This window comes from Tenrec ecaudatus, chromosome 3 (assembly GCF_050624435.1).
Source record: "Tenrec ecaudatus isolate mTenEca1 chromosome 3, mTenEca1.hap1, whole genome shotgun sequence".
In the NCBI taxonomy this organism is placed as follows: domain Eukaryota; kingdom Metazoa; phylum Chordata; class Mammalia; order Afrosoricida; family Tenrecidae; genus Tenrec; species Tenrec ecaudatus.
In genome coordinates, this window is record NC_134532.1 from 110594382 (window position 1) to 110609856 (window position 15475).

A 15475-nucleotide genomic window follows, 5' to 3' on the forward strand; every position below is an offset into this window, starting at 1 on the left:
AATTAGTGCCTCCTTAAAATTTAGAATGTCTTTGTCACACTTGAGATGAATATGCTTCCTGATGTTGTTCTCTCGCTTTTGCTGTGTGTTGTGTTTCCTTACACCTGGATAATAAATTATTTCAGCATTGACCTTCCATTTTAAACACACTGCTACTCACATGGAATGCTGCGCCTAACCTACAGATCACTAGTACAGCCTGCGCTTCTAATGGCTTTTCAAGGGCACAGAAGGACGTAGCTAGGGGACAGACACACTTGCATCTCTTTAACATGATCTTTTACTGTAAATCATGGATCTTATTCTCATATCTCATTCAAATCTCCTTCTAACACCCCCATATCCACCTCAAGCTCTACTTTCACTGTCGGCATTTATGAAACAGCAAGACATAATTGACCATATGTTCTCTCATAGTAGGAGGCAGTATATGAGGAAACCTGATGATGTCGGATATTCATGGGGCTGCTAACTGCAAGGTCAGTAGTTCAAACCCACAAGCCACTTTTCAGAATCATCTTGATGGCAGTGAACTTATATGAGTCAAATGGGTCAAACTCTTTACAACAGAAAGCCCAAAAGAAACATTCTAGCCTATTCTTGAGTAGTCAACAAACTTTCGTGAGTTTCTTAGTTATTTTCTGAGCCTAACTATAGGCTTACTATTGAGTAACTTGAAATGTTACATCAAAAATACAAATATACTATACGAACATATATATTTATAAATATAAATACATGAATATGTATATAAAGCAAATTACCTTGACAAGAATTAATTATAGTTATTCCCTCAAGGAAAAGTAGTATATAACTACAAGAAACTCTAACATTTTTACATTGCTTTCTAATAATATTACCAGGAAAAGCAAATATCCATGCAATATTTTGGAAATGCAGAGTTTTAATTATCCAGATAACAGAGGGACCACTGTATTTATATTTTCAAAAGCCACCATCATTTACTATAGCTTTAATATTCTAAGGTATAACTTACATGGAATTTAATATTTTGGGTTATTTGGGAACATGTGTGTGAGGTGGGAATTTAGAGTGATCCTTTTAAACAAGAAGCCTATGTTTTCTCTACCAAGAAATCTGAGGAGGGCAAGGTCATAAGCTTGCATCCTGAAGGACAAATATCAGAAAATATCAGTGGAGCTGGAGCTCGCTCCATTAGCAGAGGAACTGTTTTTAATTGGCTCAGTGTTTCTCTGAACCCCGCCAAAGGCTTAGGATACAAAACCATGTTCAACACTATCCTCTGGGACCTAAGTAGAAATATGATATCTGAGACCCAAGTCTAGGAGGTTTATCACAATCAAACTCCTGGCAAAGGTAGTATGTCAGAGAGTATCGAATTCCATCAGAAACAGATGGAGTTTCAGAACTGCCTGAGAACCTGAGCTGACTTTATGGGCCTGCTGCCCATTGGCTTGGCTTGACTTCACAGATAGCCAGGCATTTCATTGAAGTGTAGCCTCGGGTAAGACTCAACAATTCCCAAATCCTCAGGACAGCCTTCAGGTCAACTTGACCTCACAGCAGCCCTCCTCGCCAGAACATGCAACATGTTCGTTTGTTTGTTTGCTTGTTTCCTCCAGTCATTTCCAGCTTCTCTGGTGTGATATGTACAACTACCAGTGTGGCACTTAAATCCCAGGAATGATTTTTAGGAACCACCCTAATTCACAACAAGGAATCATGTGCCGGCTCTAGCAGATTGCCATGCGGACTGCTCAGTGACCCATGTTTGAAGGAGCTGTGGTGACCTCACATCAAATAAGCAGCTGGTCCCAATTCAGTTCTGTGAATGCTCCATGTCTTTCCAATACAGCTTAGCTGCTCACAGGGATCATACAATTCAACTACTTGTTTCTGTGGTTAGAAATTCCTGGTCAGTGCCCACAGTTATCAGGGTAGGTTGGCCGCTAACCAGACGGTTGGAGGTTTGAGTCTACCAGGAGGTGCCACAAAAGCAAGCCCTGGTCATCTGCTTCCAAAACTCGCGTATCAACTGACACACATGGGGCCACGGTATATCTGATTGGCTAAATGGCAACTGGTTTGTTTTCAACGTGGTTAGCTAAGTGTGTTAACTGAAAACATTCAGGATACACGAAACCGTAATCATTCACCAGGTTCCAGAGAAGGAAGCTGACCAACATCTGTTGCCTGAATGTCCGTCGGGCCCGCAGGTTGACTGTCACACTTGAGCTCTTGGTGTTCCTTTAAAACCACAAACTGCAAAGGACAAGAGAGAGGAAAGAGATGTCATCATACTTCACAAATCATCTCAAAATCAAAGTGCACGGCTTTAGTATGTTCGCTCTAGAGAAGATAAAAGTGGGAGATAACGTTCCACCACATCTATCACCCTGCCAAATGGAGGGTTCGGGTTCCAGGTAGAGTCCTTAGGTTCCTCTCCATCAAAGCAGCTGTGGTTAGGTGTCACTGGGTCAGTCCTGACTCAGAGTGACCCTATGCCAGAGCGACACTCATTTCCATGTGCATCATGATGCTGTCAATATAAAGAAAACAAAAATTCTTATAACTGCTTTATGAGGACAATAGACAACATCATGATAAACAGAGAAAATCGAGAAAGATCGAAGTTCTCAAAAATTTCATCTAGCAAAAAAAAAATTTCATCTAGCTTGGAATCATAATCAGTGCTCATGGAAGCAGCAGTCAAGACATCAAATGATGTTTTGGGTTTTTACAAAGGGGCTTTAGTAGACCTTTTCATGGGTTGAAGAGCAAGGATGCCACTTTGAGGCTCAAGGTGCTCCTGACCCAAGCCATCGCATTCTCAATGACCTAATCTGCTTGTGAAAGTTGGCCAATGAATAAGGAAAAATGCAGAAGACCCAATACCTTTGAATTATGGTGCTAACAAAGAATATTGAAAGTACTGTGGACTGCCAAAGAGCAAACAAAATCTCTCTTGCAAGTGTAGCCGGAGTGCTATTTAGAAGTGAGGATGAAAAGACTTCATCTCATGCACTATGGCCACATTGTCAGGAGAGGCCTGTCCTGGGGAAGAGACACCATGCTTTGTGAAGGAGAAGGCCCATGGGACAGAGGGAGACCATCAAGGATGCACGCAAAGTGGCTGCAGCAACAGACTCAGGTGTAACAAACATTGTGCAGGTGTGGCATAGGGTCACTCTGAGTCAGAACCGACCCGTCGACACCAAGCTACAGCTGTTTTAATGGACAGGAGCATAAGGATCCTAACTGAAACCGATTCTTCCGTTTGTCAGAGCGATAAATATGACAGGACTTTCACTTCTGGCTCTTGACCTTCCCACAGACGCAATCAATTTGGACCCACAGGAAAAGATGGCGCCGTCTCCTCCTGGAACTATTGAAAGTCTCCAAAATGAAAGGGCTAGCTCTACTCTATGCTGTTGGGTTGCTGAGTGGGAATCAATCCAGTGGCAGTAAGCTTGGTTTGTTTGTGTTTATGTTCTGTCTATACAGTTGCCACTTATGTTGTTGAAAAAAGGTATGTGCAGTGATGAAGTCCTGCATTGTACAAAATTCTATCATGCAATCTCTAGCTTCAGTTCTATCACCAAGGACATATTTCCCAACTACTGTTTCTTCCTATTTGTTTATGACTTTTGCATTCAAATTGCCAACAATTAGCATTTTGATTGCTTGCCTGACCAATTTCAGACTGAAGAAGTGATAGAACAATTTCTTTGATCACTAGTTTTAGTGATCGGTGCATAAATTTGAATAGTAGTCGCATTAACTGAATTTCCCCATAGGTGTGTAGTAATTATCCCATCACAGACAATGTTGTGCTTTGAGATAGATCATGAAATGCTCTTTCTGAAGAGGAATACTATACCATTCCTATTGAGTGTGTTATTCCCAGAATAATAAACCATATGATTTTCTAAATCAAAATGGTGGATAACAATCCATTTCAGCTCACTAATGCCTAGTGGACCAATCTTCATGTGTTCTTTATGACCTTAGATGACTCCCAGTTTTCCAAGATTCATACATCGTACGTTCCACATTGCGATTACTAATAAATGTTTGCAGCTGTTTTCCTTCGCATTTTACATCGCACCACATCAGCAAATGCAGGTCTTAGAAGTTTTGCTCTATCCGTGACTCCACTTTGAGGAGGCAGCTCTTCCTCTGTTGTATCTTCAGTGATTTTGAATCTATAGGGCTCATCTATGGCACTATTACTGGACCACGTTCCTCTACTCTATTCATGAGGTTGTCAGCGGCTAATCCCTCAGAAGTGGACAGCCTCCTCCTTTCATAGTCTCTTCTTAGTCTTGGAATTCCACCGGAACCAGCTTGCCTTCGGTGAGCTGGTATTTGAAATTCCAGTGGAATTTGAAATTCCTGCAGGTATTTGAAATTTCAGTGGAAGTTTCAGCATCACAGCCACACACAAACCACCACAGTGCAACAGAATGATGGAAGACAAGTATGGATTAAAACAGCTAGGTACTACCTATAACTTTACTGAAGAATCTATTCTAATTCTGAAACCCAAGATTTGAGGTCATAGGTGCCTGGGGATATTATTTTACTAGGGAAAAATTATAAAGGTCCCATAGTTATTTTAGATCAGTAGGCCTGACAAGCAACATAACTCACATACATATGCACTGCAACTTTTCATATGAGGGTGATAGTTCATATAAACATGGATCTATTACAAAGTGTGTTTGACATGTCTCTGTGATTGGTGAATGGCTGAAGACAAATTCTCTGAATAACATACTTATCTAAGTCTCATTAGGTTACCTTAAAAAAAGGTCCAATAAAACAGTAGCTTCTGAATTCAAAACCACCAGATATTCTATTGGAGAAATATAAGGTTTTCAACTCCCACGAAGGTTTATAGCTTTGAAAACCCAAAAGGGTAGGTCTACTCTGTCCTATAGGAATTCCATGGGTTGGAGTCAACGCGGTGACAGAGGTTGAATCAATCTTCACTCCCTCCCGATGAATGTTCTCCCTATAATGACATCTTGAAAAGGGAATTCTTTAAGGGAACGTTCCCATAATTTCTGGCTCAAGTCAGGAACCAGCCCTCTGCAGTGCAGAATGTCCAGCTCTGTACCTCTCCACCAGAACAATGGAGGTGCCAGAATTTTAGGCTGAGTTGGGGTAGTGATGTCACCATCCTAGTTAGTTTCCTGTGTGGTAACTCACATGGACCTCCCAGACCAGACCACATAAAACAGCAACCAAAAATACCCTCACTGCTGGGGCCCGCCCCATTACCATCTAAGTGGAAAGCACCACCCTCCCCCCCAAGAAGAATTCACTTCAGAGGACAGCACTGACACTACAGCATAAGAGAGGGACTTGTCTGATCAGAGCACACAGGAGCCAACAACGGCTGGGGGGGGGAGGGGGGAGGGGGGAAAAAGTGAAGCCCATGCTGGCCCACTAAGCCCTGAGGACAATGTTTCTGCTCAGAGCAGCAATGCACAGAGACAACCACAGGGCCGCCCCCACCATGGCACACAGCATTCCTCACTGACCCATAGCACCATGGAGGAACAACACTAGAGACACACTGAGGGAATTGTGTCTGCCCTAAGCCCACTACTCTTAAACCAGCCACTGGGGATGTGCAGCAGAGTAGTGGGGGGAGCAGAGCAATGAAGTTCCCAGGGAATTCCAGGGATAAATGTGGAGCCAGGACATGACACCCCATCAGACTCAACTGGAAAGCACTCATAAAGGACAATAATACACCTTGAACTATTTATAGGGTTTTGTTGTTGTTGCTGCCTTTATTGTTATTGTTGTTGTAGCTATTGTTTTATTTTCTATTGTTGCTTCAATGTACTCCGTCTTTTGTTGGTGCATATTGTTGCCGCTGCATGTCTACCTGGAAGAGATAGGCAGGATAAAAAAGCCGGAAGAGAGAACAATGGGATGACAGTTCTGAGGGGACATGGGATATGGGGAGGTGGGGAAAAGAAGTGGATGTTTATAAACCCAGGACAAGAGAATAAGAAATGATCCAAAATCAGTGGCAAGGAGGGTGTAGGAGGTCTGGCAGGGCTGGTTCAAGGACAATATAACTGAGAGGAATTCCTGAAAGTCAAATCAAGACTGAACATGATACTAAGACAAGAGGAAAGTACAAAGATATAGAGGAAAGAACTAGGAGACAAAGAGCATTTATAGAGATCTAAATGCAGGCATATACAGATGTAAATATATTTATATATGACAAGAGGGAAATAGATCTATGTACATATGTTTATAGGTTAAGTGTTAAGGGAAAAGATGAACAGTGGGCCCCTAATCAAGAACTCCCTCAACACAAGAACACTTTGTTCTAACAATTCGTCAGTCTGAGATGCTCACCTTCCTGGAATGATCACTGAAGACAATGGATGCACAAGCAAATGTGGTGAAGAAAGATGATGGTGTCCAGCTATCAAAAGTTATAGAGTTTGGAGTCCTATAGGCTTGAAGATTAAAAAGGGGCCATCTAACCGAGAAACAACAAAGGCCACATGGAAGAAGCACATCAGCCTCTGAGATCACTAGGTATCGAAGGGATCAGGTATCAGGCATCAAAGACCAAAAAAATCATAGCATTGTGAATGAGGGAGAGTGTAGAGTGGGGACCCAGAGCCCATCTGTGGGAAATTGGACATCCCCTTGCAGAAGGGTCGCTGGGAGGAGAGGAGCCAGTCTGGGTGCAGTATAGCAATAATGAAACATACAATTTTCCTCTAGTTCTTTAATTCTTCCTCCCCCCCAATATCATGATCCCAATTCTACCTTACAAATTTGGCTGGACCAGAGGATGTACACTGGTACAAATAAAAAATGGAAACACAGGGACTCCAGGACAAAGGAAACCCTCAGGACCAGTGGTGAGAGTGGCGATACTGGGAGGGTGGAAGGAGGGTGAGGGAGAAAGGGGGAATAGATTATAAGGATCTACATATAACCTCCTCCCTGGGGAGGGGGGGACAGTAGAGAAGTGGGTGAAGGGAGATATCAGATGGTGTGAGATATGACAAAATAATTATAATTTATAAATTATCAAGGGTTCATGAGGGAAGGGGCAGGGAGGGAGGGAAAAATGAGGAGCTGACTCCAAGGGCTCAAGTAGAAAGCAAATGTTTTGAGAATGATGATGGCAATAAATGTACAAATGTGCTTGACACAATGGATGTTTGTGTGGATTGTGATAAGAGTTGTACAAGCGCCCAATGAAATGATTTAATTATTTAAAAAAGAAAAAACCCTCACTGCCAGAGTCAGTTCAAAATCATACCAGACCACATACTAATGTCTACTATCTATTAAAATCATAGAACATGTGATAAACACAATTGCTTATTGCTTCAGTATAATATTTCTTAGATATGAATAATTTTGGTATATGAATATATTTATAGATATTGCACATTCTTTCTACATTGAATTATATCAGTGGTTCTCAACTTTCCTAATGCTGTGACCCTTTAATAGTTTCTCATGTTGTGGTAACCCCCCAACCATAAAATTATTTTTTTGCTATTTCATAACTGTAATTTTGCTACTGTTGTGAATGAGGTGGCCCCTGTAAAAGGGTAGTACAACCCCCAAAGGGATTGCTACCCGCAGGTTGAGAACTGCTGATTTACGTGATTGGCTTAAGCATTGTTATTAGTAACCCTCAGACGACTATTTTTGATTTTTCTCTTCCTTTTCCTTTAAATTTTGCTTCAGTTTTGAATGGTTATCAATATTAGTTGACAAGTCCAATGTATCACAGTATTGTAGCTAAAACACAAGAAGATTTGATAATCACTATAATCACCAACTCTAAACACACTGGAAGCAAAATGACACTGCAAAACACAGTGACAAGCAAACCCCTCTGGAACAAAAATGACAGTGGTACTTACAGAGCGAGCAGCAGATGAAACCATGCAATTTCAAGCATCCTTGTAATTCAGTAATCATGGCAGCTCTGACCAGAATACAAGGTTCAACAACTGTATGAGCCTCAGTTTTAGCCTTGTAGGTACAGTGATGCATGTGAGTGGACTTACAAAAATGCTAGTGTTATTTTAACTAGCTACAGGGATCTTTTTATAAAACTCAATACATTTCTGCTAAAAATGGAACAGAAATTTTACAGACATTTTGGGGTCACCTCCCCTGACATTGCCACATGGTATAGTCTCTGCCCCCCATCCCATGCTACAGGCATCCCAGAGATGGGAAAGGCAGCTGATGGAATCAGATTTGTTTCTGCTGCCTCTCTGCCCAGTTTGGGTTCTGACTTTCGCCTGCTCTCAGGAGGATCTGCAGCAGCAGTTGCTGTGGACAACAGCTCTGATGACTGGAAAGGGCCGTGCTCAGCAGCCTCAGGCCTCCAAACATAGCTCTGCACCAACAAGCTGCTCATGACAGCGGCCAATGTCTTTGGTTTTTCAAAACACTAAAACACACAGATTGTGTTTCTCCTGCTCTCTTTGGATTTACATAAGATGAATTAAATGTGCTGCCCCAAACGTGAAGGGAGTGCTGTAGACACTGGTGTTATTCATTGCCTGCAAGTCAATTCCAACTCCTGGCTATTCCAACTGTGGGAAGTTGAGTGTTGACAGTGTTCAAGGCCATGGCCTTTCAGAAGCACATTCCCTGTCTACCTTCCTGAGTACTTCTAAGTGGGTTCAAACAGGCAGTCTTTCGGTTGGTAGTTGATAGCCTTTGACCTCTGGCACCGCCAAGGTGAGGAAGACAATTTGGGTAATTTGAAACCCACAAGGCCTCAAAGAACTGAGGTCATTTTACAGCTAAATCCATCCAGCAACACAGACTGAAGGAATCTGTAGTCACACAGAGATCCTGGAGACCATTTAATTCAAACTCACTGCACTGAAGAAAAAACAGGGTTCTGCAGAAGTTAAGAAAATTGGTGAAAATCAGACAATTAGTGGGAAGCTAACTGAGGTAGTGAGTTTATTCTGCCAACCTGGCCAATAAACGCATGTGGGGTTAATTGAAGGGTGGAGGGACAAAAGGCTCGGTGAGCCTCGCCTTTCTAGTTCTCAGGTCTCTTGCTTTCTGATGGTCAGACCAGAGTGCAGATGCCTTAGCCAGTTCCCTGCTTCAGCTGGCAAGGCTCACTTCCTGCAAGACATCCCTGAGGAAAAGCCACATGGACTTACCCCGATGTAGCCCTGGGTGCTGGAGCAGCCATGTGGAGACCCCTGCCAGCATTGAGATGCTTACACATTCACTGACTGGGCTTTCCTCCTGCAGTCGGTGTCAGAGTGTGTGTTTTGTGAGATGGAGGAGGACTTTGTGGATTGGTGTTGGACATATGGGTTAATGGGTTAATGTTGGACTTGTGGGCTTGGGCAACACTCGGTTGGGATGTTTTCTTGACATGCATTTACTCTTTATATAAAACTCTCTCATACATGTGAGTTTCTGTGGATTTGTTTCTCTAAAGTACCCAGGCTAATACACTAACACTACCATTTTTCTGTCTTATTTTAGTTTAGCATTCAGTTTCAACACACACACACACACACACACACTAAAAGCATACTTGAAATGTCTGTCACAGGCAAGGCGAGATGATTACTTGTTAGTGAGAACTCAGACACAGGATAGCGAGGGGGTGGATGGGAGAAATGATGCTGAAAGATGCCACACAGTGCCGTTCCTTCTCTCCTAGCTCATTCCTATTTACCAACAGGTTTGAACCTTCCATGGGCCTCGAGTCACAAAGAACACTAATCGCAAACACTAAACCAGACAAGAAGTTCTTTCTGACACCCTTCTAGAAATGGAAAGTCCCTCAATCATTCCAAGAGCGCTCATTGTAAGTTGTTGTCAAGTCCTCCTCTGTGTGTCAGAATGCAAGGCGTTGAGTTCGTCGCCAAACTCACAATCTTGGGTACGTCAGTTTCTCCTCATTTTCACAGACTCGCAACTTCACCAATACGGTGTCATTTTTCTAGCCATCGGTCATTTCTGAAGATGTGCCTAAAGTGAGCAACATCTTTGCTTCTGAAAAAGCATGCCTCAACACAGATCCTTCTGGCGGTCCGTGGGATAGTCAATATTTCTCATCAGCATCATAATTCAAATGCGGTAAATCTTCTCTCTTCCTTATTCGTAGTCCAGCTTTCCTGCGTCTCTGCCCAGACTGCCTTTGAGTGTTTCAAATCACCTAGGTGATTTAGAGAAGTCTCTTGAATTGCCCATTCCATTATGCCCTTCCGCATGCTTTTAAAAAAATGTTTCCTAGGCACTTAATCCACATATCACACAATTCAATAGTTCAATCATATCAAGAAGAATTGTACAATCATTAACACAATCAATTTCAGAGCATTTTCTTTCCCCCCGTGATTAAATACCCTTTAAAATGAGATGTGTAATCACCTTCAGTTCTAGTGCTTTTTCCCCCTCCCACCTTCACTGTTTACTCCAGAAATACAATCAACCTCCTTATTCCCCCCCCCCACACACACCCTCCCCTACATCTCCTACTAACTCTTGTATCAGTTAGTATCTCTATACATACACTCCTATGCTTCACAAACTGGTAAATCCAACAGAAACAATAAAGAACAAAAACAAAATGAAGCGATAAGGATAAAACAATAGTAATATAAATGTACAAACAATGAGTAAGAAAAAAAAAGAACCACCATCAATATTTGAAAAACCAGGGAAGACATTTTTGTCATGGAACAAGCAACAGATCCTTGCACCTAGATGGAACAAATCCTACTATGCTTTTCGAGGAAAAATAGAATAGGGTTACTCATAGCTCAGGCCAAGAAGATGTGGTTTGGGCTGATGTTAATGGCAGCCAGGAGTTCTGATAGATTCTGGATTCTCTGAACTCAACGAAGAATAAAGAAACCCAAACTAGGATTAATAGTAATCCAGGTCTGTGCTCCATCTGCTTTGGTTGCATTACCCAAGGCTGGGGCCAAGAAGACACCCCGTCCTCGCCATGTGGGGGCATGCTGCCGCTCCCATCTCCGCCAGACTCTGCATAGGGATTCTTCGGGGCTGTTGACAGTAGCTTCTGCTTCCTGCAATGAAGACAAAACTGTGAGACGGTTTCAAAAGCCAAACTAAAATCCTTCAGTTCTCACAATGATGGTCAGGAGCAAGGGTTTTTTGCTATTGAAATTTAGGGAAGTGTATGAAAGGGGGCGGGAGTTAGTAAAATAGTATATCACTGGTATTTGAAGGTATTATTTTCTGCAGTCTCGAACACTAGTTTCCAGACAACCTTTCACTCTTTCTGAGGTTCTGAGCGGTTGGGAGGCACCTTTGCATTCACCCATTCCAGCTGTCTATTGAGCTATCTAGGTACAGAGGATACAGCAATAGAAAAACAGTAACAAGGAAAACTATAGATTAATAGATGCATTTGGATTGTGGTCCTGGAGAAGAATATTGAAAGTATCATGGACTGCTAAAAGGACAAACTGCTCTGTCTTGGAAGAAGTAAGGTCAGAGTGCTCCTTAGAGGCAAGAGTGGGAAAGACATCACTTTACATACTTTGGACATGTTGTTAGGAGAGACCAGTCCCTGGAGAAGGATGTCGTGCTTGGTAAAGTGGAGTGGCAGTGGACAAGAGGAAAGCCCTCAATGAGATGGACGGACACAATGGTTTCCTCAATGGGCTCAGGCATGGTTTCCTCAATGGGCTCAGGCATAGGAACAGTTGTGTGGATGATGCAGGACCATCCAGTGTTTCGTTCTCTTGTGCATAGGGTTGCTATGGGTTGGAGCCGACTCAGCACCTAACAACAGTGACATGGGGGTATGGGGGCCAGCATTGTTAATTGGATCTCACCAGAGTCCATAATATCTTTGGTATAAAAATGTTGTTGTGAAGTTTATAGACTGTAGGCAGCTTTCAGCTGAACTGGTCTATAGATTCCATGTCATGAAAGAACAATAATTTGTCGTCTAGCTTTAAATGACACTAAATCTAGAGCACTAAAAATATCCATAGAAATCATATCGATGTGAATGAGGGGGAGAGCAGAGTAGAGACCCAGAGCCCATGTGTAGACAAGTGGACATCACCTCATAGAAGGGTCACAAGGAAGAGACGAGCTAGTAAGGGTACAGTATAGCAACAATGAAACATACAACTTTCCTCTAGTTCTTTAATGCACCTTCCCCCACACTATCATGACTCCAATTCTACCTTACACATCCGGCTAGACCAGAGCATGTACACTGCTGCAGATAAGAGCTCACAACACAGGGACTCCAGGACAGAGAAACCATTCAGCATCAATAATGCACGTAGTAATGCCAGGAGCGTAAGGGTAAGGTGGGGGGAGAAAGGGGGAGCCGGTCAAAATGATTGACATATAACCACCCCAGGGAGATGAACAACAGAAAAGTAGGTGAAGGGAGACAGTAGTTAGTGTAAGACACCAAATTTTTTTATAAATTATCAAGGGTTTATGAGGGAGGGTGGGAAATAAGGGGGGGGGATGAGGATCTGATACCAAGGGCTCAAGTAGAAAGAAAATATTTTTAAAATGATGATGGAAACATATGTACAAGTGTGCTTGATACAATAGACGGGTGTATGAATTGTGATAAGAACTGTAAGAGCTCCCAATAAAATGATTTTTTAAATGTCTACGGAAGAACCAACATACTTACTGTAACATTCATCACCCATCAAATAAGAAAAATACTTAATACTTATGGCACTCAGAGCACAAGTGTCTGGCTTCATTTTTGTATACACTTTTACCATGCATCTATTTTCTCTGGGCATGCTGGATCTGGAACAGGAGCCCTGGTGGCATCATGGGTTAGGCATCGGGCTGCTAATGACAAGCTCAGCAGTTTAAAACAGCCAGCCCCCTCACAGAAGAATGATGACGCTTTCTGCCCCTAGACGGGCAGTTCTGCTCTGTCCTATTGATTCACTATGAATTGGAATAGACTGTATGGCGGTGAGTCATGAATGGGGTATATGTATTGGTGGACCATTCAATATTCTTTCTAAAATGCCAATGGCATACCCAGCTAAAAATATAAGCATCACTGATGAACCACAGAGTGCACATTTCAAGTTTTGTGGCTTAAAGTGGGTACAATGTCTCTTAGTCTGAAGTAGAAAAAGGTTTGAAAACAAAATGTCTCTTGTGTAGGAGGCCTGGTAGGGCTTGACCAAGGCTAATGCAACCGAGGGGAATTATTGAGACACAAATGGAGGGTGAGCATGATAGTGGGACAAAACAAAGTCAAAGGAAATAGAGGAAAGAACTAGGAGGCAAAGGGCATTTATAGCGGTCTAAATACAGGCAGATGTATAAATATATTGAAAAGAGGATAGGGAAATAGATCTATGAGCATATATTTATAGGTTTAGTATAGGGCCTCCACTCAAGTTCTCCATCAATGCAAGAGCACTTTGTTCTATTAAACTGCCATTCCTGACATGCTCACCTTCCTGACATGATCACTGAAGGCAAATGGGTGCATAAGCAAATGCGAAGAAAGTTAATGGAGCCCAGCTGTCAAAAGATATAGCATTTGGGGTTTTAAAGGCTTGAAGGTAGCCAAGCAGCCATCTAGCTCAGAAGCAATAAAGCCCACATGGAAGAAGCACACCAGCCTGTGTAATCACGAGGTGTTGAAGGGATCAGGTATCAGGCATCAAAGAACATAAAATTAAATAATTGTGAATGATGAAGAGTGCAGATTGTGGACCCAAGACCCATCTGTAGGCAACAGGATATCCCCTTTCAGAAGGGTCGCGGGGAGAAGACGAGTCAGTCAGGGTGCAGGGTAGCAACGATGAAACGTACAACTTTCCTGTAGTTCCAAAATGCTTTCCCTATCTAGTCCACTATCATGGTCCTTTCTACCTTAAAAATCTGGCTAGACCAGAGGATGTACACTGGTACAGATAGGAACTGGAAACATAGGGAATCCAGGACCAGTGGTGACAGTAACAATACCGGGAGGGTGGAAGTAGGGTGGGGTGGAAAGGGGGAACCTTTAGGATCTACATATAACCTCCTCTCTGGGGGATGGACAACAGAAAAGTGGACCTCCTCCCTGGGGGATGGACAATAGAAAAGGGGTAAAGGGAGACATCAGTCAGTGTAAGGCATGAAAAAATACTAATTTATAAATCATCAAGGGTTCATGAGGGAAGGGGGAACAGGGAGGGTGGGAAAAAATGAGGAACTGATACCAAAGGCTCAAGTGGAAAGCAAATCTTTTGAGAATGATGATGGCAACAAATGTACAAATGTGCTTGACACAATGGATTTATGTATGGATTGTGATGAGAGTTATATGAGCCCCAATAAAATGATTTTTTAAACGTCTCTTTGGGGGAAGATTATAGCTCATGGAAACTCCCAACAGCAAAAGCGAGCACTTGTTCCATCGTAGGATTTTCATAGGTCAGAATTCACTTGACAGCAATGAGTTTGCTTGGTGGTTTTACACACCAGGTTTATGCTCAACTCTTTACTTTTTGTTGTTAGTTGTCATGTAGTCCAATACGACTCATGGCAACTCCACATAAACCAGAATGAAGTATCGCCTGGTCCTACAGCATCTTTACAAGGCTCTGCTGCGCGGGCCATTGCTGCAGCCACTCCATACGCTGAAGCCGTACAGCCTAGGAAGCTCATCGCCTAGCACCAGAGCGGACACCAGTCTGCTGTGATCCATAGGATTTAGCTGACTGACTTTCAGAAACAGATCACTACCAGGCCTGCCTTCCTATTCTATCTTTCTCTGGAAGGGCCTCTGAAACCTGCTATCACGAGTCAATCTGGCAATATCTGAAATATTCATGGTACACCTTCCAACATCAGAGCAGTGGTTCTCAACCTTCCTAATGCCGCGACCCTTTAACACAGTTCTTCATGTTGTGGTGACCCCCAACCACAAAATGATTTTTGTTGCTACTTCATAACTGTAATTTTTCTATTGTTATGACTCGGGTGATCTCTGTGAAAGAGTTGTTCAACCCTGAAAGGGGTCGTGACCCACAGGTTGAGAACTGCTACATCAGACCAACATGAACGTCACCATAGCAGGCAAATTGACAGACAGTGATGGCTCTTAAAAACAACAACAACAAAAAAAAAAACCAAACCTTGAGATAAGTACTACTCTTGTCCTATTTTATAGCAACCCCCGCCCCACAAAGGTTAAATAACAAACCAAAAGTTACTTAGCAATGAACCAGGATCTAAACCTGTGCACTCTTGGTCTAGAGTCCTATTGGTGCTGTGTGATAAGCAATGGGTTGCTTACTGTGAGGTCGGCAGTTCAAAGCCCCCGACTGCTCTGTGAGAGAAAGATGAGGCTGGCTGCTCTCATAAAGATTTACAGTTCTAGAAACCCCCAAAACAGTCTTATTCTATTCTTATCAGTTTTCTATGAGTCAGAATTTACAGAATGGCAGTGAGTTTGGGGTTGTTTTGG

General features: G+C 42.6%; 1 protein-coding gene across 1 annotated transcript in view; it reads right to left on the reverse strand.

The window, feature by feature from the left end:
- EGF (epidermal growth factor) overlaps nucleotides 1-15475 on the reverse strand; it is a 154584-nt gene that overhangs the window by 1712 nt on the left and 137397 nt on the right. Inside the window, 2 exon segments of the mRNA XM_075543534.1 lie at nucleotides 2139-2244; nucleotides 10955-11072. Coding sequence (XP_075399649.1) covers nucleotides 2139-2244; nucleotides 10955-11072 — 224 coding nt within the window.